This window comes from Mangifera indica, chromosome 19, assembly GCF_011075055.1.
Source record: "Mangifera indica cultivar Alphonso chromosome 19, CATAS_Mindica_2.1, whole genome shotgun sequence".
NCBI lineage: Eukaryota > Viridiplantae > Streptophyta > Magnoliopsida > Sapindales > Anacardiaceae > Mangifera > Mangifera indica.
In genome coordinates, this window is record NC_058155.1 from 1,506,936 (window position 1) to 1,532,578 (window position 25,643).

The 25,643-nt window shown below is 34.3% G+C and overlaps 1 protein-coding gene and 1 long non-coding RNA gene across 4 annotated transcripts in view; one reads left to right on the plus strand and one right to left on the minus strand.

Moving 5' to 3' along the window:
- Nucleotides 1-23,838, minus strand: part of LOC123203476 (ran-binding protein M homolog) — a 35,355-nt gene extending 11,517 nt beyond the window's left edge. Inside the window, exons 1-6 of one of the 3 annotated variants that reach the window (XM_044619825.1) lie at nt 23,400-23,833; nt 13,768-13,911; nt 13,585-13,671; nt 10,717-10,762; nt 2,044-2,120; nt 1,421-1,583 (exon numbers count right to left, since the gene is read on the minus strand). In XM_044619825.1, the coding sequence (XP_044475760.1) occupies nt 1,421-1,583; nt 2,044-2,120; nt 10,717-10,762; nt 13,585-13,671; nt 13,768-13,911; nt 23,400-23,749 (867 nt within the window). In that variant the 5' untranslated portion in view covers nt 23,750-23,833. Of the gene's footprint in view, nt 1-1,420; nt 1,584-2,043; nt 2,121-10,716; nt 10,763-13,584; nt 13,672-13,767; nt 13,912-23,399 lie in introns of all 3 variants that reach the window. The other 2 variants (XM_044619826.1, XM_044619827.1) reach the window with 2 other exon arrangements.
- On the plus strand, nt 15,146-16,249 carry LOC123203478. The gene is made up of 2 exons (XR_006499304.1): nt 15,146-15,615; nt 15,945-16,249. It is a non-coding gene; the product is annotated as an uncharacterized LOC123203478 (long non-coding RNA).
- Nucleotides 23,839-25,643: the final 1,805 nt, after the last annotated feature.

Sequence of the window (25,643 nt, forward strand, 5' to 3'; positions counted from 1 at the left end):
AAGCGATATATTGAAAAATAATAAAATTGTCTTTATTTCACATTTGAAGACAAAAAAATTGCTATTTTAATAGTACATGTGGACGACATCATCATCACAAGAGACGATCATGAATAACTAGATTCTTTGAAACTTATCTTGCAAGAGAATTTGGGCTCAAATATCTTCGAACTTTTAAGGTGCTTTCTTGGTATAGAGGTAGCTCAACACAAACCTAGGATCACTATATCACAATGGAAGTGTGTACTTGATTTAATTCAAGAAATGAGAATGTTAGGATACAAACCTGCTAAGACCCCTATGGAGTCAAATGCCAACTTAGGTATTGGAGGTAAGGAAGTTGAACGAAAGCAATACCAATGATTAGTGTGAAAGTTGATCTTCTTATCTCAAATAAGATCAGACATCACTTTTGTTGTAAATGTATTAAGTCAATTTATATATGCACCCAAGGAGAAACATCTTGAAGTTGTCTACAAAATTCCAAGGTATCTAAAAAATACCCCTGGGAAGGGACCTTTTTTTTTTTTCATAAAATGTAATCACAAAATGGTAGAAGTCTATACAAACATTAATTGGGTTGGTTCATCCATTGATAAAAGATCCATGTTAAGGTATTGCACTCATATTTGGGGTAATCTAGTAATGTGGAGAAGGAAGAAGCAACCAATGTTTGCCCAAAGCAGTGTAGTAGTTGAATTTCATGCATTGACTCATGCGATATGTGAAGGAATATGGCTAGAGAGGTTACTAAGTGAACTATAAATTCCTAGTAACTATCCCATGAAACTATACTATGACAACAAAACAATCGTGACCATAGCTTATAATCCAGTCCATCATGATTGCACAAAGCTTATGAAAGTCCATGTCATTTCATTAAAGAGAAGATTGATAATGGAAGTGTATGCTTGCTTTATATTCCTACCAAAGAGCAAATAGCAGATATTTTAACTAAGAGCCTTCATAGACTAGGTTTCAAAGATTTAGTAAGCAAGTTGGGAAAGATGATCAGATACATCCTAGCTTGAGGGGGAGTATAAAAATCTTAGGTATTCATTAGGAAAAATTGATAGAATTTGATAATTTAATTATAGGATAGCTGTCTACATTAGAAGAAAATTACTAATTTAATTTCCTTACTGGTTTAGAAAGAACCCATTTAGAATATTAGGTTTTAATTATATCATTTTTTATGGGATTGTGTTGTGTATATATTGTACCCTTATTTTAGAAACTAAATTAGAGTGTTATAATTCCTCAAAATCTGCTTAAAAAAGGTTTACTCCATATACTTTTGGCTTTTAAAAAAGGAACAGAGAAATAAATAAGAAATAAGAAACGCAGCCCCAACCAACAGTCTACAATAGAGGTGACTCAAGGCAGCCATTACTTTTATGAAAAAGAATCAAAATCCTACCTGTCGAAGAATCTTTCTTTGATTTAATGCATACGCAATGTCCTGCTCATCAACACCATTTTCTTGAGTAATAAAGACAGGAGGTACAGTACTTTTACCAGCCAAGTCAAATGAATGAAATGTATCTTCATAGCCATAATGTAGTAAGTACGAGCGAACAAGCCTGCCCACCAAAAATAAGATAATCAATAATTCTAGAAATGGTAAAATATGCTAATAATTGATTAATGATATAGCAGCATTAATCCAGTTTAAGTCAGCAATGAGGAAAAATTATATAATAAAAACAAAAGCTTGTGAAAATCTGGAAGGCAAAAGAGGAATTCAGAATTGTTGTGAAAATTTCTGATGTGGGCCTCATTCAGATGTTCTGTAGTTTCTTAACGTCTAAGAGCCCTATTTTCTCTGATTCATAAGTGTTCTGCTGTTGGTTTTAGTCTATAATTTTTGGAAACAATTAGAATTCCATGATTTACAGCTTTACTATAATGAACTCTAGTAATAGCCCGAGTCTTATTTACCACCGGGCATCTTAAGCATAGTTTAACAGCAACTTTCCTAGTCAGAGTTTGAATTTGTCTATTTACTATTCAAGATATTCCATAAGATCAGTGAAAACTTACCCATAACTGATATTTTGTGGTAGTGATATCTTTTCAATTGTCATTTGTTGCTTCATCCTCTCCTGCACTTCATATTCCTAATGATGATACAAAAGAGAAAGAAGTTAAACAAGATATATTTAAATGAAACATGGAGCAAAGCACTTTTACTGAAATCAATTGTCCGAGAGAACAAATTAAGAAATTCCTATTTTTTAATTCAGAAAATCATAGATCCTTGAATTAAGTTTTATAATTGTAGGACATTAATCTGCAATGGAAATGAAGACAACTGGTAGAGGTGATAAACTTGTACAGGGAGCACAAGTAAATGCATTCACAACACCGACTCCATATCTCACAATGCTCTAAAACTTTTGAATCATATTGCAAATTTTTCCCCTAATAAATTCCAAGTATATTTCTGATGTAGCTAATTCAGCCATAGCAACCAGGAAATAAATCTGAAAACAAGTCTTTCAACATCAAATTTACACACCATTTATCTTGATTAAAAAGCATTGTCATCATCTCTAGCCTCAAAAGCCACCTGATGCAGAAGAATATTGGAATTTTGAGATTTTGGTATTTAATTATGGATTACCCTCAAGGTTTATCATAAATGCTAGTTTTGCTATGCTTTCTTGTTAGACACAGCTTTATAGTAAAATCGATATATTAAAAAATAGGTGGCCATAGAGTTATAAATCAATTGACATGATAAAATTATCTTTTTAAAACAGAAAGTGCAACTAAAGGAACTTAATACTTGGCAGTAAGCTGTTAAAAGAAAATTGTTTATATACACTTCAATAATTGTCGTGTAGTTCCTTTTTTTTTTTTTAATTTTCTCAGTCTATAATATTGTATTTAACATGTAAATAAATGCAATAGTAAAAATTATGGGTAAAAGAGTAATATTAAAAGGAAAATTCTAAGTAAAAAAAATATAACAGACAAAAAAAATTACTTGAACAGATCTCTGCTTTTTTTAATCATTTCTCTGTCCTCATATAATTCCTAGATCCAGTAAAATTGTTCTAGTATACTTGAGGCCTTTTTTTTTCTAAACATTTAGTCCGGTTATAGAATTCTTAACCCATGCACTGTAATATTGTTCTTTGACTTGAAATGAGTTGCTTTTATTGGAGCTTAGGTAGTGTGCAGTTCCATAAGTAGAAATTATTTGTTGAGAAATTTCCATATTTGTAAATTAATTGGTGGAACTTTGGAGAGTAGTGATCTGGGTGGTACACCATCTTGCATCCATGACAGCAATGTGGTGGCTTAGCAGCATACTTTTTAGTTTTGAGAAAAAAACACATCCCATCTCTTGAGTGAAAAAAGATGCATGTTGTGCAAAGGACTTCAACTTGAAAAGGCACCCAGAAATTCATTTTTTGTCTCTATGGGCGATAATCACTTCAACTTGAAAAGGCATTAAAAATTCAATTTTCAACCCTACAAATGATCATCACAATGGTAAGTTAAAATCTGGAGGGAGCATTCTTGTAGTCAATTTGCTTATACACAAAAATACCAATGAATCATGAATGATAGAATGTACTAGTCCCCATCTTAATAAGGGCTTGAAGATCAAGCAAAGCTTGCTTCAAGGAAAATTTGACTAAAGGGTTGACACGCTTAGTTGATTTGAACAAATCCATTTGAAAAACTTTTGCACTAACTGGAGCAACAAATGAGGAATAGGTATTTAGAAACACTTATGAAGATTGAAAATAAGAACTCAGAATGAAGATATGAAGATTTTAAGTATATTTTATTGCTCATAAGGACTAGAAGGATTTTACAAATCAAATGATACTAACAAATTAAACTTTCTTCACAGCTGCTAACATTTTGGGTTAATGAATTAACCTAACCATCTTTCTACCCACTTGTGAATAAAATAACTCAGGCTTTTGACAAGATTAAATTAGGCCAAAAATCAAAATACAAACAACAAAAATGGCATCATTAGTGAGAAAAAAGATAAAGGGAGAACATATATGAATTCATGCCTTTAACAGTAAAAAATGATATAAGACCCACTATTACACGAATCAACACCCTCTTCTCCAAAATTAGGTTAGACGTGCTATTATGGGTGATTGCACCAAATTCTGCCATAAAAATGCTAAATTATGAAGGTCAATTTTTTAGTTATCCTAAAAGCATTAAAAATCCCAACATAAACAATATTAGGAATCTTAACTGACAAAATTTCACCTAAATCATATATCTCCTTAATTATATTTTGAATTTTAAATCTTATTCAACATTGAAACCCAAAGATGCCAAATCCAAATTACAAACAACAAAGGAAATATGAAATTCATTTGTAGTGCTTTGTAATTCATTAATATTTTAGAAATCATATAAAAAAATTAATTATAAGACATTCAGAACAGGGACTGTAATAATTTGATTAAAGAAGTTTAATATTCAGGTTTTTTAGATTTCAAGACCTTTATTTCTCCTGCTTCTTTCAGTTAGTTTTCATTTTTGGCTGTATTGACTTGTTGACGTATAGATATTCGGTAGACAGCTTGTTCAATACTTTGTAATGCTTTTTCTTCAATTAATCTGAGTTGTGTTTCTTACTAAATAAAAATAACTAACAAAATCAAAAAGAGCTTTCTGTTTTTGACAAACAAATAATGACAATGGAAAAAAACAATATTTCATATATTTTTAACATAGAAAATGAGAATGATGCAGAAAACAAATTTCATATTATATGAGCACAACAAACATGGAAAGAAGAAATGAGTTTGCAAAATAGCAACCACTGAAGGATTTAAGTCTCACAACAATTCATAGAGTTGTATATCAACAGCACAACCTGAAAAAATCATTCAAATTCAGCATGGCTAAATCGAAGTTCCAATAACAACTAAACCAATGCAGCAGGTCTCTATATTCAGAAAACATAATATTTGACATTTATTAAATGCTAAAAACTCAGTATGAATAGAAACCACTGTGAAAATCAAGTTTAAAAAGGCATTAAGATATAACAAGTGAAAAAGCTCTTAAACTGTTAGTAAATCTTTCAAAATATAATATGTTTGACCTTACTCCTTATCCACATACACATATGCAAGCACACCCAATACAAAAGCTTAAGAAAGCAAAGTACAGTTTGGTACCTGAGTTTGCCCTAAGTAAGTTACATCCAGTAGATTCAGAAAGTAATTGTTTGGTCCCCGTCAATTATACTACCTATTACAAGCTTGCTTAAAACTTATTGAAATTGTCTAAGAGTTTCCAGAAAACCACCTCTGACCCCAAAAACTACTGAAAATTGTGTTGTTGCCAAAAAGTTGGAGATTCTTCTCAGAATCTACAGATCTACAATCATCACTACCGTAAATTGTCAATACCTTCATCATTGCCGACAACTCAAAAATTTGGCTCGAAAAACTGTCGATCTGGCTCTTGCTACTGAAAATTCGAAGATCCACCCAGAAATTGTTGATCTAACTTCTTTACATTTGTTGTTACTGAAAACTTACAGATGTGGTGTCGCCGAAGAGAAAATACCCATATGCCCCTGTATCTTCTGAAACTATCAGATACACCCCCATAGTTCTAAAAATATCAGATACAACTCCATAGTACTAGGAAATATCAGATACACCCACATATCTCATGAAATAATTATATACAACCCCATAGTCCCAAGATAATCTAGATTGCTACAAATTTTTACGTGCCAAACATGGACAAACACACCACCAAACTCAAAAAAAGTAACCCCTTAAACCTATCTTCCTAACAAGCCACACTACTTCACCAACTCCTAAATCAACAAAAAATAGGCAAAGGAGAAAGCCTGACTTCCCAAAATCCCACAACCTGATACAGACCTGGAAAAATGGCTAAGATTTCCAGCTAACTGAAGGTTCCAGCAAAGCTCAACAGCTCCTCCAGCCAGTTTCCAGATTCAGCCTCTTCCTGCAGTCTCAAGTTCAAGGTTCTCTCCAGCATCAACTCAACTAATTAATCTCACAAGCATTCGTCCACAACCAAGCAAAGGAAGAACAAATTGATTCATGCTCCATTTTCATTCATATGTAACATATAAATGTAATTTGACAGCTTTCTATTTGAATAAAAATCAAGCAAGTTTTCTATTCCATTTCCATATCCATGGTGAAATAATGTTCCAGCAATATTGCTACAATCCACAAAATCAAATTCAACAACAAATTCATCAACAAATCCAGTAAGAATTCCACAAAACAACAACCAGAACAATAACAGAAATCAAAATAAAGCTAAGGAATGCTGAGTTCCGAGAGTCAGCCCTCTCCAATCCTATTCAGCTACTCAAAACTTCATCCAACATATTCTGCTCTCATCCAAGCTTTTTTTCCCATTTTATGTGCTGCCTGCTAACTATCAATGGACCCCACCACTGTAAAATTCTGGAAAAGAAGCTTCAATTAATTCAGCTGCCTGGGTGCTTTGTCCAGACTGCCCTCCTCCATTTGGTCTTCTTTTTTGTTCTCAGCTGGGCCAATACTCATACTCCCTGGGCTGCCTTCTGTATTGTTTCCTTTGGGCCTGCGGTGGTAAACTCTTGTAATTAGGTTCCCAACACAACCCTATGGCTCATATAGGTGATTGTTTATCTAGAACACTTGACGCAAATTGTTGGGTAGTGGATGCAAGAGCATACAATCATATGACTTGCTCAATGGAGATAATGGTAAGCTATACCAAGTGTGATGAAAGTTTGAAGGTGTCAGTGCAAAACTTTTTTTGGTTAATTAGTTAGCCACTTTCTTTCCTTCTTATTGCGTGTTTCAAAACTGATCTTTGAGAAGGAGAGTCAACATTGCCAAAGAGCTCGACCACCTCTATTATTAATCGGCAAGCGAAGCTCACTCAAGGAAGAAGTTGCCCAATAAAACCTCTTTTGTAGCGTTCTCTATTTCAAATGTAATTTTTTGACATAAATGAATGGGTCACCCTAGCTTTCCATAATTAAAGTCACTAATCACCATATCTGCATTTGATTATCAACAAGAAGAATTTTTCTTCTCCATGTGAATCTTGCATACTTGTTAAACGGTCTCATACCCGTTATCTGATTCATACATATAAACCCTCTGAATCTTTTCATATGATCCATGGTGACACATGGGTCCATCAAGGATATCGAACTAAATGGTAATGAATGATTTGTCGTATTCATTGACGATCACACCCGGGTATGTAGAGTTCATTTAATAAAAGAATAATCCAAAGTCATCACCATTTTCAAAACCTTTCACAAAAGATCTTCAATGTCTTTCAAACACCCATACATGTTCTTCGGACTAACAACAACCCTGAGTATTTCATACAAGACCATACCAAATACCTAACTTTTCATGGTATCTTACATCAAAGCACTTGTTCCCATACACCACAACAAAATTGAATTGTCGAAAGATAAAACCCCTACCTTCTTGAAATTGCCTATTCTATCATGTTTTCTAGCTTCATCCCTCATTTCTATTGGGGTGAAGTTGTCCTTAAAGCCTCCTACATAATAAATCAATCACCATCAAAGGTGCACCAATTTCAAAACTCTCTAAATGTTCACTTAACCGATTACCCTCATGTTCAAATACTAACCTCTCTCCCACCAAAAGTACTAGGACAAAGTGCTTATGTTCATGATCATAATCCCCATTGCCATAAACTTCAACATAAAGGATTAAAATGTATATTTTTTGGTCACTCACCAACCCAACAAGGATATAAATGCAATTATTCTTCTACCCTCGAATTCTTGGTGACTTCAATTGTCTTTTTTATTGAAGATATACCCCATTATCCCAATACTCCTCTTCAAAGGGAGAAAGCAAGTGAAAAGTCACATTAGGACCCTACAATATCATTATTGATTTCTTTACCCTTTCCAAGTTAAGAATCCTCTATCACACACCTAACTAATGGGATTGAACTTGCTTTTAAGCCACCTAACACCATATCCATTGGGATTGAACCTGCTCCTAAGCCACCTAAAACCATATCCACTAGGATTGAACCTTCACTTGAGCCCCCAAAAACCAACCAGAACCCAAACCAATGATTGATCAAAGAGGAAGATTGGATCCCAAGAAACCAATCAAAGTCTACTCCGAAAGACCTAACTAGCTCCTAAGAACTACTAGACTTCTAAACAAGAGAAAAATCCTAACAAATCGGAGATATGGAGTGATTTGGATCTTCCCATTGCTTTCGAGAGGGGTGAGTTCTTGTGTTAAATACCCAGTTAATAATTTTTTGACATATTCTAAATTGTCTCCAAACTTCTAAGAATTTACTATAGTTGCTGAAGTGAGTATATCAAGGAATGTTCAAGAAGCCTTGAAAGATCCAAGGTAAAGTGTAACAGATCATAAAGAAATGAGAATCTTGATTGATAACAGTACATGGAATGTGGTAGAACAACATGAGAATAAGAAGATTGTTAAGTACAAAACAGATGGAAGTATTGAACGGTACAAGAAAAGGTTGGTAGCCAAGGTTTTACATAAACTTAAAGGATTGAAGATGAAGAGACCTTTGCACCAATTGCAAAATTGAATTCTATTTGAGTATTATTATCAATTGCAACAAGCCTTGATTGAGCGCTTATTCAACCTGACATAAAAAAATGTGTTCTTGAATGGGAAGATCAAGGAAGAGATACATATGAGGATGGCACACGAGTTTGAGGAGAACGGTACAGTTAGGAAAGTTTGCAAACTGAAAAAATCATTGTATGGTTCAAAACAATTGCCAAGTACCTGTTTCATAAGATTTAGTACAACGCAACGCTTGGTCAAATAGGTTATCGACAAAGCAAAGTTGACCATACTTTGTTCATAAAGAACACCTCTAGTGGAAAGAAAGCAGTTTTGATTGTCTAAGTCAATGATATTATAATTACTAGTGATAATCATATAGAGATTATGAATCTTAAGCATTAGTTGGAGGCAAAATCTAAGGTTAAAGACTCAGGCTCTACGAGGTAATCTTTTGGTATGGAGGTATTAAAGAGCAAAGAAGGGATTTTGATATTTGTACAGAAGTATGCACTTGACGTTCTAAAGGAGACAGGAATATTAGAATGTAAACCTGCTAGCACACTTTTGGAAAAATATTAGAAGTAGACAAGTAGTAATGAGGATGGCTAGTCAATTCATGAATTCATCTTTGAGATTGGTAGGAAAGTTGATCGACTTATCTCTCACCCGACCCATCTTGTCTATGTCGTCAGCATGGTTAGTCAACTCATGCATTCACCTACTTAGGTACATTTTGACGCAGCTTTGTGTATCTTGAGATACCTAAAAGGAACTTCCAAAAAAGGGTTGTTGTTTCAAAAGAATAATGATACAAGGATAGTTGGTTTGAACGATGCAAATTGGTCATATCGCCAAAAGACAGTAGGTCCAGATTAATTTTTTATACAAAGTTGTGGAGTAATTTGGTGGATTGGAGGAATAAAGAGTAGTCAGTGGTTGCCCAAGGTAGGATAGAGGCAAAATTTGTGAGTTGATTTGGGTAGAAAGAATTCTTGAGGATTTATTGTTGCCCATGTCCAGGCCCCATATTCTCTATAGTGATAGCAAATCTGATATCAATATTGCACAAAACCTGGTTCAATATGATAGGATTAAGGACTTAAGAATAGATTGAAACTTCATTAAAAGAGATTGAAGGATGAATCAGTCCAATCTACATTCCATCCATAAAACAACAAGCATACATTTTAACCAAAGCTGTGCTGAAAGTGGCCTTTGATCATTAAAATGACTGACATCCATTTAGCAGCCTAAGAGGGAGCTTTTGAAGGCTAATGAAGTATTTAAGGAAGATTGATTGATTTGTTTTATTTTGGAAAGTGGTATTTTAGGGTTGTGTAGACTGTAATTTCTTTTCTTATATTTGTTTTCTATTTGTACAAATTTCCTTACTAATTAGAGGTTCTAATCTCTTGTAAAAATTCTCTCTTTGAATAATAAAATGGTATGGAAGAGAGTGTTCAAACCAGAATCCTTAGTTTTAAAGGGTAAGTTTCAAGGGCTCCTAAGTGCAAGCTGTTGAAGTTGGGGTAAAAGGTATGGCACTTTTGGTGGAGTGCGATGGGAAGATGGGTTGCCAACTTGCAGCCAAAGGTATTAGCTACTGGTTTGCAAGGATAAAATATAGGTGTGTGAGGCCTAATATGATGAGGGAGACTCCTACGCTCACAATTTTGTTACTAGCAATTTCATAGCCCGCTACAAATAATTTGCATTTTGTTGGGTTTTGTGTTGGGGATAGGGCAAGGCTACTATATGGGGTTGGGCACTACACAAACGTAGTGTGGGGCAGAGGGCTTACGAGGGAGGGTTGGGTGTATATTTTTTTATTTTAACTTTCATAACTTTACTACTTTATTTTTAATTATAAAAGATATCGAATTACTAAAGTACCCTATGCAGTTAATTTTAATATAATGGTAGTTAATACTTATGGAGCCAAACATTACTTTCTCATTCTACAAGACCTTACTGTTACTTAGGCCAAACCTGAGGCACCAAATTGTAGTTACCTCAAGCTTAAGTTTAAGGAAACATAGAGAACAGAGAGTTGTTACCAAAAAGTACAAGCTCATTACTAAAGTTAAAGAGTTAAATATAAATGACTGAAGAAGACACTTGCCTTAAGATCAAAAGCAAATTTTTTCTGCCCAAAGTTGATATGAACCCTGCAGGATTCAAATCAAACACATAAATTCACTAACCAAGGCCTCAGTTAATAAATAGTTGTGATCAATATGATTGTAATAAGTGTTTGGACACGTAATAAATCCCAACATGTTCACAGAATTGGACAATAAACAATCCTTACTTAGCTACACATGAGAGGAAAATGGTTTATGACACTCAAAATACAATACTAAGGGTCCATATCCATTATGACATCGGCATAGTATAAGAAAACAAGTACTGCACTCAACTGCATAAACAGCATGAAAATTCTTTTCACGACAAAAAAAAGCCAAGCACCAGCTTCCTCCATACGTGGAACAAAACTACAACAATTCACAATGTTGCTTACAGGTGCACTTTGATGTGGTTAAGTTAATCTATGAAAATTCAACCACAGGTAAGTTAGTGACTTTAACAGTGCATCAGGTAAATTTACCATAAAGGTCAAAGGTTTCTAGGGGTCAATATTTACCTGCTCCAATTTCAGGAAAAATGAAAGTTAAAAATTCATTAAAAATAAAATATAAATATAAAACAGGAAACCAAAAATCCACAGATTTAGAGAAACAAGGAGATAGTAATTTCTCTGCAATACATTATACATCCCTCAAACAGGACAAAAGAAAATAATCCTATCCACTGTAGATTGGTTAGATTCTTATTCATAAGTCACAGGTGCTTGGGAACCAAGAAGGGACTGTACTGTGCATATGGTAACTTATCAAAATCCAAACTTATTCAAACCTGATTATTCTTAAATAGTGTTTGGATAGTGTTTGGCAAAAGCTTTCAGAAGTGATAAGTAATTTACCTGATTATAAAAGATCCTCATTAATTTACTAGAAAGACACTTATATCTTATTAGGGCATTTCAAGAATTGTTTTGAGTTCATGAAGTTTCCTATAAAGAAATTTAATAAAATTTCCAGGAAGTCTATTTCTCCTCACTATTTTTATCTTCTAATCTCATAAAGTTATTTTACATGGAACCACTTTTCTAAAGAATTAACTCTGGTATAATTTTAGTTTGTCTCCCTTCAGTAAAAAAACACTCCTTGTCAACCCTTCTCTGTCCACTTTATTGATTTTCCTGAATTACACTCCATCAATTTCTTGTACTTACCTAAAGATTCTCAGATCCAAACCAACAGTTTGGACTTTACATTTCTTCCTTTTGTTGTACTTTGTGATGTTCACTTTCTTTGGCCTTCATAGTGTTTTTTACTGGATGGACAGCATTTTTTAGGTACTTTGGCATATCGCATACCAAAAATAGGAAAGGACCCAGATCTTGCCTCTTCAAGCACTCAATGGATACACAATAGTTTAGAGCTATCCACTATATCAAGGTTGATAAAGTCTGTGGTTGACTCCCTCAATCTCCAATGAGCTTAACAAATCAAAACAGAACATTCCCACAATACTTTTGCTTTCTTTTCCAGCCTAAAAGCCAGTATCCCTTCAATAAAGTTAGAATAGCTAGAGGAAAGCAATACTCAATTATACATTTCCTTATCTAAATGATATCATTGATGTTGACCTTTCTACGAGCCAAAGACCATGGCAAAATTTTGATCTTGATTGGATGTTTGCTTTCCATATTAGCCCAGTGGGCTTAAAGACTGCATTACCAAAATCATCAAGCAAGTCATACTACAATGACCCATAAAATACAATCAAAGTCAATCTTCAACAGGAAGCAATCTAATTCTAGAATCTGTCTCAAAGCCAATGAAAGAAAAAAAACCTTCATTTCAATTCAAAATTCTTGGTTCAACTTTGGCCTCATTTTTCACTCAATACAGTCATCACGGTTTCAAATTTTTTCACAAAGCAACCTTATCTTTACTTCACATAAGTTTATTTACTTGATTTGTCCTCTAGGTATGACATATAGGTCATATTTAAATCCCATGACTAAGAACTCTCATTGACAGTGTCTTTCACAAAAAAATTTCTACTTACAATGTTATCATGACAATTGCAAAATTATGAAACACTTATAAGACAAGATCCAACATTTTCATTATAATCCATTATGCATCAGCACTGAAGTGCACGATTAAACTTCTATACTAACCAATTGATGTAAACAAAAATCAAAATTCAAAAAAAACAAAGGGGCCCAAAATCGAAAAGAAAAAGTCAATTACAACGAAAAGACATAAATTGTCATTTTCATAGTATTTTCAACAGATTTTCCCACTAAAACTCGGATGACCGGATATTCTTTTCTGTTCAATTTCATTTAAAGAAAATTGTTAACAAATCAAAAATTTACATAGTTTCATTGTTGATTGAACAATCATCAATTTTAGATCTAAATGGAACTTTAACACCACAGACAGCAACATCTCCTAAGTAACCTAGTTTATTCACTTTTTTATGGTATAACCAAGTACAGTAAAAACCATTTAATTTAAAAAATACACAGAAGACATCTCTTTTAGGGGTAGGTTTCCATAAATTATCTATAACAAATTCAAGTTTGGATCCTGACAAAATTCTAAAGAAATGAAACTAGTGCGTACTTTTACTCAAAATTCAAGTGAGGACAATGAAGTTTAGCCTTGCAAAAATTAACAAAATAAACAAATAGGTGATTAGGCTAGTGTCAAAAGGCAAGAACACTATTATGGATCAGCATAAGAGTTCAAGAAAAGAGAGCAAAATAAAACCACAACATGCAAACAAAATCAGCTACAAGAATAACTTTACAGATAAATGATATTTTTGTTGTAAATCTTGCATCCAAATACTACTTCAAATAGATAAAAAGTAGTGAAAAGACAAATACTTAAAACAGAGTATCACATACTCCTCGTTTTGGCTGTGAACTGCAATTGTTGGAAACAAAGGACCCTTTATATCGTTGCACACTGCTCCCACTACAGCCCCATTCTTACTAGCATCAAACAAAGGGACATACAATGAAGAGGATCACTAGAAGAAATCTAAAACATCAAAGCTAACAAAAGCATAGTTAATTCATCTTTCTTACGTGAAAAAAAATTCCTGAGAAGCATAGTTAATACCACCACCAACAATATCATTAGTCGTAAAGGTTGGGCCAAAAGTCTCTCCCTCTCCCCCATGATAAAGAAATCCATCATCCCCATGATAACCACAACTGTTGGCTTCCCACCTTCAAAAGGGATAAGTGACGCAAAAAACAGGTCAAAGATATATATCATAACTTCTTTTATAAGAATAGTTCAACATTAATTCAATAGTTCCAAGAAAGAAGTTTAATTAGTTATCCAAGCTCAATAATGTCAATTAATTTAAAATAAGAATACTTCATAATAACAAATCCATGTTTGTACAACAGAAATAGTGATTAAAAGAATGTACTTTTCCAATTGCAATGCGGTTTGTTGAGTTGTAAATAAATTAGGAAGTAATGAGTTGTAAATAAGATCAGGAAATCCCTTAAATGGAGGGATTAAGTTAGATTAGGAAGTACCCAATTTAAAATCCCTTGAATAGAGGGATTAAACAATTTTCCAGATTTAGGAGTGATTTAGTTTCCTATTTTTCCTCTTGTAATCTACTATATAATACCATGTAATATCAATTCAAGAATCAGAAGAAAAATTCAGAATTATTTTTCTCATCTTTCATCACATGTTATCAGAGCTTAAGGTTTTTTGAGATTTTCTCTTTTTCTCCTTCAAGCAGCCTTCATTGCTGTCATTCCTGATTTTTTCTTCAAGCAGCCTTCATTGTTGTCATTCCTGATTTTTTTCTTCTGTAATTCCTGTTTGGGCAACCTTAATTGCTGTGTTTTTTTTCACCATGTCAGCCTCTGAAATCACTATCTCTAGCAAGTCTAACCCATCCGAAGAATCTAATTATGTTCAGAAAATTGGAGATTTACAGAATATTCGGGCCTCCTATAGGCTCAATGGGAAGAACTACCTCAAATGGTCTCAATTTGTCCGCACATACCTAAAGGGCAAAGGAAGACTTAACCATCTTCTTGGAACAGGACCAGTAAAGGATGACCCAATGTTTGAAGCATGGGATGAGGAGGATTCCATGATTATGTCCTGGCTATGGGATTCCATGGATCCCATGATTAGCGACACATGTATGGTTTTTGCTACAGCAAAGGAGATTTGGGACTTCATTCGCCGCACATATTCGAAGGCCCGTGATACTACTCAAGTGTACGATATCAAGGTCAAAACTACAGCTACCAAGCAGGAAGACAAGTCTGTTACAGAGTATGCAAACCTACTACAAAATCTGTGGCAAGAACTCGATCATTACCGAGTTTTCGAGATGAAATGCCCTGAGGATGCTACTATCTTGAAGAGCTTCATTGAAAAAGACTGTGTCTATGATTTTTTGGCTGGATTGAATCCTGAATTTAATCAAGTTAGGTTACAAATCCTTGGCAAGGAGGACACACCATCTCTAGAAGAGACAATTTCATTGATTTGAGCAGAAGAAAGCCGAAAGAGTGTTATGCTTTAACCACAAACTGTGGAAGGGTCAGCCTCAATAGCAAAAACAGATCATCAAGAGAAAGGAAAGAGTGATTTGCCTAAATACCCAGGGAGAGAAAACCAGTGGAAGGAGAACAAAGATAATCTCTGGTGCACCCATTGCAAGAAACCAAGGCACACAAAAGAGAAATGTTGGAAGTTGAATGGTAAGCCACCAAGCCGAGATTGGGGAAACCGTGGGGGGCAGCAGAGGCCTCAAGCACACATGGCAGAGCAGAAAAAAACCGAAGAAAATTCTGCAACAGGGGGGTTCAACAGTGAAGAAATTGAGAAGCTAAGAAGTTTGTTAGGGTCTCTTGAGAAGCCTTCTGGAGCTTGTTCTTTGGCTCTTTCAGGTAAACCTTCATTTCCTCTTTGCATGAATGCCTCAGATAAATTTTATATCAATTCTTGGATAATAGACTCTGGTGCTACAGACCATATGACCCCCACATCTCAACTCTGCCACACTTATACCCCATGCTCAAGTAATAGAAAAATTGTAATGGCCAATGGTTCATTAACTACTATTGCAGGATTCGGAGATATACATATCACACCTACCCTTATCCTTAAAAATGTCCTCCATGTACCAAAACTTTCGACCAACCTTGTTTCCGTTCAAAAGCTTACCTACGATCTTAAATGTTATGCAATTTTTTTCCCTTCTTATTGTGTTTTTCAGGATCAGGGCACGAGGAGGAGGATTGGACTTGCTAAGGAAAGAAATGGCCTTTACTACCTTGAATCATCTCAAATGGGTAGGAGTAATTTGTCTTTATCTTTTCTCAGTTCCTCAAATAAAGATACCATTTGGTTGTATCACCTACGCCTAGGTCATCCATCTTTTAGGGTTTTAAAAGTCATGTTTCCTCATTTGTTCCTAGGATTAGATATTTTTGAGTTTCATTGTGACATTTGTGAATTGGCAAAACACACTCGTGTATCTTTTCCGATTAGCAATAAAAGAAGTTCTCATCCTTTCCATTTGATTCATAGTGACATATGGGGTCCTTCTACTATACCTAATGTTTTTGGAGCTCGTTGGTTTGTATCTTTAATTGATGATTGCACTCGGGTTACATGGCTCTTTCTTCTGAAACAAAAATTTGATGTTAGCATTGTTATACCAAATTTCCACTCAATGGTTCAAAACCAATTTGGGGTTAAAATAAAAAGCTTTAGAACAAACAATGCTAGAGACTACTTCAACCAAATTTTGTCACCCTACTTTCGTTCACAGGGCATTATCCATGACTCATCATGTGTCAACACACCTCAACAAAATGGGGTAGCTGAAAGGAAAAATGGTCATTTATTTAATACCACCCGAGCTTTACTTTTTCAAGGAAATGCTCCTAAGTCCTATTGGGGAGAGGCCGTTCTTACTGCCACATACATGATAAATAGACTTCCCTCACGTGTGTTAGACAACAAAAGTCCTATAGAGATCCTTAATAGTTTCTATCCTCACTTTAGAACCTCTAATGGCCTCACACCTAGGGTATTTGGGTGTACTGCCTTTGTTCATGTCCACAACCAACATAGAGGCAAACTAGACCCTCGAGCCATCAAATGTGTCTTCCTTGGTTACTCATCCACAAAAAAGGGATACAAGTGCTACAATCCTTCATCCAAAAAATTTTACATCTCTGCAAATGTCACCTTCACAGAAAATACAGCTTTTTTCTCTAAGTCCTCTCTTCAAGGGGAAATTTCAATGATAGATGACGATACTTGTGAATCATTTGAACCTTTTAAAACCCTTGACCTTCCTCATGTTCCAACCAGTGTTGTTGAACCAAAGTCATCTCTTGTCCCAACCAATGTCCCTCACAATTTTCCAAGGTTTTCTCAAGTGTAATCAAGGAGAAAGGTCGTTCCAGAACTGATACAGGTCCAAGAATCCAACTCAGACTCTGGGAATGAAATTATGGTAAGATCTGACCCACCTTTACACACACAATCTGTTGAAACATCTACTGACCCAACAGACGACCTAGACCTTCCCATTGCTATTAGAAAAGGTACCAGAGAGTGCACTAAACGACCACTCTATCCACTATCTCACTATGTCTCTCTTAAACGCCTGACACAAGCACACAAAAAGTTCATTGTAAGTTTAAATACCATATCTATCCCTAACACTGTTTCTGAGGCATTGTCAAAAAGGGAATGGAGGGATGCTATGAAAGAGGAGATGAGTGCATTAGAAAAAAATAAAACATGGGAGATTGTTGATAAACCGAAAGGGAAAAACATTGTTGATTGTAAGTAGATTTTTACATTAAAATACAAGGCTGATGGATCACTCGAGAGATATAAAGCACGATTGGTGGCCAAAGGGTACACTCAGACTTATGGTGTTGATTATCAGGAGACCTTTGCTCTAGTTGCAAAAATGAATACTATAAGAATTTTGTTATCATTGGCTACCCACTTCAATTGGCAACTCCTACAGTATGACGTTAAGAATGCATTTCTCCATGGTGACTTAGAGGAAGAAACCTACATGAACATCCCACCAGGATTTGAGGGAGACACAGGTAACAAGGTGTGCAAGCTAAGAAAGGCTCTTTATGGATTAAAACAATCTCCTAGAGCATGGTTTGGGAGATTCGCAAAAGTTATGAAGGATTCTGGGTACAAACAAAGCCAAGGTGACCACACTCTCTTCATTAAGCATTCAGCTGTAGGGGGAGTGACTGCTCTTCTAGTCTATGTGGCTGACATCATAGTAACTGGGAATAATGAGAAAGAGAAGCATGAATTGAAACAGAGATTAGTAAGAGAGTTTGAGATAAAAGAATTGGGGAAACTAAAATACTTCCTCGGTATTGAGGTGGCATATTCCACACACGGAATCTTCATATCTCAGCAAAAGTACGTGACTGATTTATTAACAGAAACAGGAAAGATTGGGTGTAAGCCAGTCTCTACCCCAATGGATCCCAACCATAAGTTGGGAGAAGCTAAAGGAGAATCAACTGTTGATAAAAGAATGTACCAGAGGTTAGTTGGTAAACTCATATACCTTGCTCACACTCGGTCAGACATAGCATACTCGGTGAGTGTGATTAGTCAATTCATGCATGATCCAAGAGAACCTCATCTTCAAGCTGCTTACAGGGTGTTGCATTACTTAAAAGGCAATCCAGGGAAAGGAATCTTGTTCAAGAAGAACGATACTCTTACTTTAAAAGCTTACACTGATGCGGACTATGCAGGTTCTCTAGTGGATAGAACATCAACTACAGGGTATAGTACTTTCCTTGGAGGTAATCTGGTAACTTGGAGGAGTAAGAAGCAAAATGTGGTGGCAAGACATCTGCAGAATTAGAATTTAGAGCTATTGCTCAAGGATTGTGTGAACTGCTATGGCTGAAGATTATCTTAGATGATTTAAGAGTCAAATGGGAAGGTCCTATGAAACTTTATTGTGACAACAAGTCAGCTATCAATATTGCTCATAATCCTATACAACATGATAGGACAAAACATATTGAAATTGATAGACATTTTATTAAAGAGAAATTGGAGGAAGGATTAGTGTGTATGTCTTATGTTCCATCAGAATGTCAATTAGCTGATGTTCTAACAAAGGGGTTGAATAGTTCAAGATTCCATGATCTTGTATTCAAGCTGGAAATGGAAGACATCTATTCCTCAGCTTGAGGGGGAGTGTTGAGTTGTAAATAAATTAAGAAGTAATGAGTTGTAAATAAGATTAGGAAATCCCTTAAATGGAGGGATTAAGTTAGATTAGGAAGTACCCAATTTAAAATCCCTTGAATAGAGGGATTAAACAATTTTCCAGATTTAGGAGTGATTTAGTTTCCTGTTTTTCCTCTTGTAATCTACTATATAATACCATGTAATATCAATTCAAGAATCAGAAGAAAAATTCAGAATTATTTTTCTCATATTTCATCACACGGTTCATGAATATTCTTGCGAAATAATGGAGCACCACCAACCAGTGTAGCTAAGACTAAAAGCCAAAGATTTTCTTTTTCTTAAATAAGAAACAATAACAATCTTGCTAACCAAATACTAGGTACATCAAACACATGTAGATGAGAAATTTCTCTATTAGTTATCCAGCCCTTAAAGCAATACAATATCCATTCACCAACTGGAGGGGGACTATTGAAAATTCTGGAAGAATCCCTATTTGTTAGGGATTTAAGATCTTTGTCCCTCTTTATTAAGGATTTAGGATCCTTAATTATTAGGTGTAGAATCCTTAATTTCTCTAATGTTAAGGAACATTATGATTGCATTTTCTTATAGTTCTATATTTGCCTTTATTGTTAGGAAATTCTAATAAACATTAAGTTTTATATTTGGAATATTTCTTCTTGTTAAGGCGATCCTAGTGATTATTAAGGTTCTCCCTCTGTATAGATTAATGGCTACACCAATAAATAGAATTTAAACGAGTTATTTATCTCAAAACTTGTTTCACATCGACCCACTAAGGTTTGGCATTAGGAAATCAACACTGTGATTTAATAAATTACAGACTGCTAATACTGAAAAAGAATTGTCCCTAATAACTATAAAATAAATGACAAAAATGATTTTGATAGGATTAAAAAAAAGTAAATAATCATTGCAAAGTATTAGGAAGACACATTGTAACTTTACAACCTAGATCGAGAACCCCAACCTGTCTTTCTCGTCGACAAAAGAAAAAAACACAATCTACAGTAAGTAAAAATCTCACCCTTGTAATTTATTTACATAAAATAAACCCTCATGAAAAAACTTCTAGCGACTATGTGCTTTTGTTCCACTTTCTATGAACCATACCAACACAGCATTGCATATAAATAGTAGAATTGCTTGAGAGAAGCAATGAAGAACAGGAGGATTTTCCATGAGTTTATTTTTGGAGAGTTTTCATTTTCTATTTGTGATGCAAGTGTACGTTTTAAGTTCTCATATTGCTACATTTTGTTTATTTATAAGAAATAAGTGTCTATTTGTGAGAAACCTTCCTTTCTTTGGATATGGGTTAAATATGAGAATGGATAAAGACATATATAGAAAACTTAGTTATATGTTTTGGATACTTTCTATGAATATAAGTGTCCAATAATTGCAGATTTAATGAATCTGATCATTTCAATTGCAAAAAGCAATTTAGTTACATGATTGTGTTTGGTATATGTGGTTCAGATGAAAGTATTATGTAGGAGTATTGAGAAATACAAAATTGTCTCTGGTTTAGGAAATGGTAGATTGTTACTATTTTGTTAGGAATTTAGTTGTAATTTTATTATTCAGTTCATTTTCCTTTTTTGGTTTCCAATTTTTTGATATAAAAGTCAATCGAGTTGGTTCCTAGTTTCTATTCTATGTTCTATTATCAATTGTATATAAACTGAGATTATTCCTTAAAAATAATAAGATTAATTTACCATTCAACTTTTATTATGGTATCAAAGTCCTAGGTCCATTGTTCTTGGGCTGGGCCTTTTTTCCCTTGATACGGACTTCTTATGGTGCAATTATTATAAAAAGGCTAGTCACACAATATACATGTGTTGGAAACTTTACTATAAACATCCCAAGAATGGACAATCAAAGGGGCAAGGACAAGCATACATGACAAATTCTCAAAAAACAACTGAGGAGAGTCTTCAAGCACATTCAAGAACAGTTGAGTTCAACAAATCAGAGATTGAAAATTTAGTAAGTTTTTTGAAGTCATCAGAAAAACCAACATGAACAGGTAGTTGTACTCTGGCTTGCACAGGTATTTCTTTCTCTTCTCATGCACTTGATGCTTTGAATACAACCCACCCAAATCTATGAATAGTTGACTCAAGAGCAACCGACCATATGACCTATTTTTTTCATAAATTTGTTTCATATAAACCATGCCCAAGAGATAGGAAAATAACCACTGTTAATGGTTCAATAACCACCATTGCTAGTCAAGGAGTTTGTATAAAAATTATCTCACTTTAAAAAATGTAATTCATGAGCTAAGACCGTTGGTTAATCTTGCGTCAATCCAAAAACTCACCAAAGATTCTAATTACAATTTATTTTTCATTCATCTCATTGTGAGTTTCAAGAAAAAGGCACAACAAGGATGATTGGACATGCTAGAGAGATAAATGGGCTTTACTATCTTGAATAAATTAGTGGGCAGGTTAATCCAAAGATTGCTTCATCTTTATCATTTCATGTTGAGTCATCCAAATCCAATAAAGACAAAATTTGGCTTCACCACCTTTGTCTTGGTAATCCCTCATTTAGTCTTCTAAAAATAATGTTTCATTTATTGTTTAAAGGATTAATTATTGATGATTTCATTGTAATGTTTGTGAACTTGTAAAACATAAGCGAGTTCAATCCTCAATTAGTGATAAAAAAAAAGTCTTTGTCCTTTTACAATTATTCATAGTGACATTTGAGGGCTTTCACCATTCCTAATATTGTTAAGGCTCGATGGTTTTCTTCCTTTATTGGCATTCATATCAGGGTGACATGGTTATTTCTTTTGAAACATAAATCTAAAGTAAGCTCAATTTTTCCACTCTTCTACAATATGATCCAAACACAATTCAGTATTGCAATTTAAAATTTTCATTCAAATAACGCAAAAGACTACTTAAATCAGTCTTTAGCTCTTTATTTTCACGAAAAGGGTATAATTTATGAGTCTTCATGTGAAAATACACTTCAACAAAATGGAGTTGTTGAAAAGAAAAATAGACATCTTCTAGCCATTCCAAGAACACTTTTTATTTCAAAATAATGCTCCAAAACAATTTGACGAAATTGAAACTATTGAGGTAAGCATTAATCCTAAATCTGATGAAATTGAAATATTTTATCCAAATAATTTAAATGTTTCGATTGTCATTAGAATAGGTATTAGAACATGCATCAAACATTTCATACACTTAGACCTGACATACAAACACTTGTTCCCTAACCACAAAGTTCTCCTCACCAACCCAAACACAATTCTCATATCTAGGGCACTAAGTGACAAGAATTAGAAAACTATCATTAAGGTGGAGATTGAGGCTTTAGAGAAAAACATAACATGGGATAGGTGTTCATCGTGAAGAATAAGTTAGATAGTGTACTAGAACAATACAAGGTAAGACTAGTGGCAAAAGGGTATACTTAGGCATATGGAGTACATTATCTTAAAACATTTGCTCCATGGCTAAGATGAATAATGTACAAGTATTTTGGTCTTTAGCTGCCAATCAGGAATGGACACTACAATAATTTGATGCGAAAAATGCATTCTTACATGGTAATCTAGAGGAGGAAATTTAAATGGAAGTGTCATCAGGTTCTGAGTCAAAAACAGAAAATGATGTAGTATGCATATTGAGAAAAGCCTTGTATAGGTTGAAGCAATCTCCTAGAGCTTGGTTTAAGAGATTTACTAAAGTCATGTTTAGCATGGGACATAGAAAACGTCGAGATGATCAATAATTTTGTTACCAAATTATTGTCTTATAGCCATAGTTAGTAGATGTTGGACAAAAATTTTGGTCTATATTGAAAGCCAATGAGAGGCTTTTTGGTGATTTTTTTCTAAGCATTGTTTGGGCTTCAGCCAAGATACACTAAGAAACAAAGAGAGCACTGGAAAGCCCTCCCTATGAATGATCCTACATAAGGCCATCAAGATTCTCATCTCTATTGTTACAATCAAAGATAGACTACAAAATTAAAGTATATGGACAAAGGATATCAGCAAAAGCTCAATCAGCTTAGCCAGAACCTTCTCTCTGTTGTGTTCAATGAATGATGAGATAGCACTAAACCTCCAGCTGGCCTCCTATTTATCTCTTACAGTAGTAGTTAATCAGCTAACAGTCTATTCACAAATGTAAACTGAGGCTCTTCAATACATTTCAAATCTTTTATTATAATTTGATTACTCTCTAAAGAAACCTTTAGTAGATCCATCCCTATTAAACTGTCATTGGGAATTAATATTACAAAAGAAACTCCATTCCAGTTTGCAATTATATGAAACAATGATTGGAATTATACCAAAAAATAATGCAAAATAAATTCTATGATATTCATAACTGCTTTGTCAAGTTTGCTATCAGAGTTTTAAGAGACAGTCCAAATAATAAGTTAAAGTTACCCGGGTTGTCTGCGCATGTTGAAAGAGTCAATAGTAAAGCCAATTCCAATCTTGCCCTTGGCACCAGCGTCCTTTACAAAAATCTCGAAGTAGTAGACAAGGCGCTTAACAGGCGCAGGCTTGTTTGCTTGGATCGCGCCGACGTCGTGGTCGTGGAGGTTGACGCTGGCATACTTAATCGATAACTTGTCGGGGGAAACCACAAGGAACGCTCCCGAACTGTTGATTGTGTTAAGCTCCGTTGGTGCCTCCTCGTCCTCCTCCTCAAAACCCATCCAACTTGAAGACCGAGCCTGCTCTAGAAAGAACAAGCCCAGATCTTGATTCTTGGTGCTGTTGTTGCTGCTCATTATTTCAGTTAATGCAAAACCCTAGAATTCTTTCAAACAGTCATGCTTCAATTTTCCAGATTAATTACTAGAATCAGTAATAGCCAATTTGAACGGTTAGAAGGGATAAAAAATTATTAATAATACCACTCTCAGGAAAGTGGCAAAACACAGCAAGTATCTTTATTTTAGACTTTTCCTACCAAAAAAATTTTGAGAAATTAATTAGATGGGAAATTAAAGTAAGGGAAAAGGACAATTTCCCATCTGAAATTTTAGTTGAAACTCGAATTACATTTACGAGAGATGAAAAATTCAAATATCTATTTATAAACTAACTACCGTCTAAATTTTCATTTAAAGATAAAATTAAAATCGTTATTTTATCTATAAACTCTAAAATCTAAAAAATACATATTATTTTTCCCTTTAATTTAGAAAACTCACATTTATCTTTATGATTAAATTTTAAAAAATTCATTTTCTCCACTTTTTGGATTTTATCTTCAGTGGCCTAGAGAACCGACCGACGATTGGAAAGAAACGAAAGTCAAGGACTACCCTTTGTCGTCCAGATCTGCAAAAAGAGATAAAAGATGACCTTTCGTCATCCTTAGTCATTGCGTTTGGATAAACGCGATGAAGGACGAAGAAGGGTTATCCTTCTTCTATTTTTTGTCGATCTGGACAATGTTTCATCATTCAGATAGATCTAGATGACAAACTTTGTCATCTTTCATTATCGGATCTAGAAGATGAGTGAAAAGTGTTGGTCGTTGGTTAGAATAATGGTGGCCGGAGAAGAAAACAAACCCTAAAAATGAAATTTAAACTTTCCAAACTTTGAGAATTGGTTTAAGTGTTAATTTCAAATTCTAAGGAGGAAATGATATAAATTTCAAAGTTTTATGATTTATGGATAAAATAACGATTTTACCCCTACTTCTAACTGAAAATTTGAACGACAATTAATTCATGGCTAGGTGTTTGAGTTTTCATCTTCATAGGTATAATTTTGAGATTACGCTACAATTTGGGTGAGATATAGTCCTTTCCCCTTAAAGTAATTGGCCAAAACAATAGAGGTCTAAGCAAAATTGCCTCAAAACTTAAAAATTACACAAAAATGCCCTATTTAGCTACAATGGCCAAAATGCCCTTATATATAAACCAAAAATAATTCATATTCCCACTTAAATGTCCATGGATTCACGATTCAAATTCAAAGAATTTCACGGATCTCCCACGGCTCTCCCGCGTCTCAGCATTTGTTCATCTTCTTCAGATTTTTGTTGACTTTTTCAAGTTTTTTAATGATAAAAAATGGCAAAGAAGGTTAATACATTTTTTATACTCTTATTTGAATTAATTTATTGTTAAGATTATTGCGAATTTGATGAAGATTTTGAACGTTGAATGTTTAGAGTTTCGATTTTAAACAAGCATAACAAGTCTTGATTCTTAGTTGTTTTAGTTAAAAGTTTTTAGGGCTATTGTGTTGCAAAATGTGTAAATTTGATTTGTGTTGAAATTAGAGGTTGAAATGACACTTTTTACCCAAAAATGTGTTGGTTTGGCCAGAGATTTGACTTGAGGGACCCCTGGATTATCCGAAGTGAATTAAATCTCCCCCGGGTTGGAACGACGACTAGTGGGATGGGGGGAAATTTAATTTTTCAAATAGTTAAAACCCAGGGGAGGCGGGGGAAACCCCCGTGTAGGGGGGAGAAGGTAAATGTACAGTAACCCAGGGGTGATCTGTGGAACACGAGAAATATAAGGGGTAAGGGGAATTTACTTTTTTAAAACTATAGGACTTATAAGAGATTAGAAAATTCATAGGGGGTAAAGGAAAACTATAGGATCTGTGTGACAGTAAAAAAATATAAGGGTGCAAATTGATATTTTTCACTCT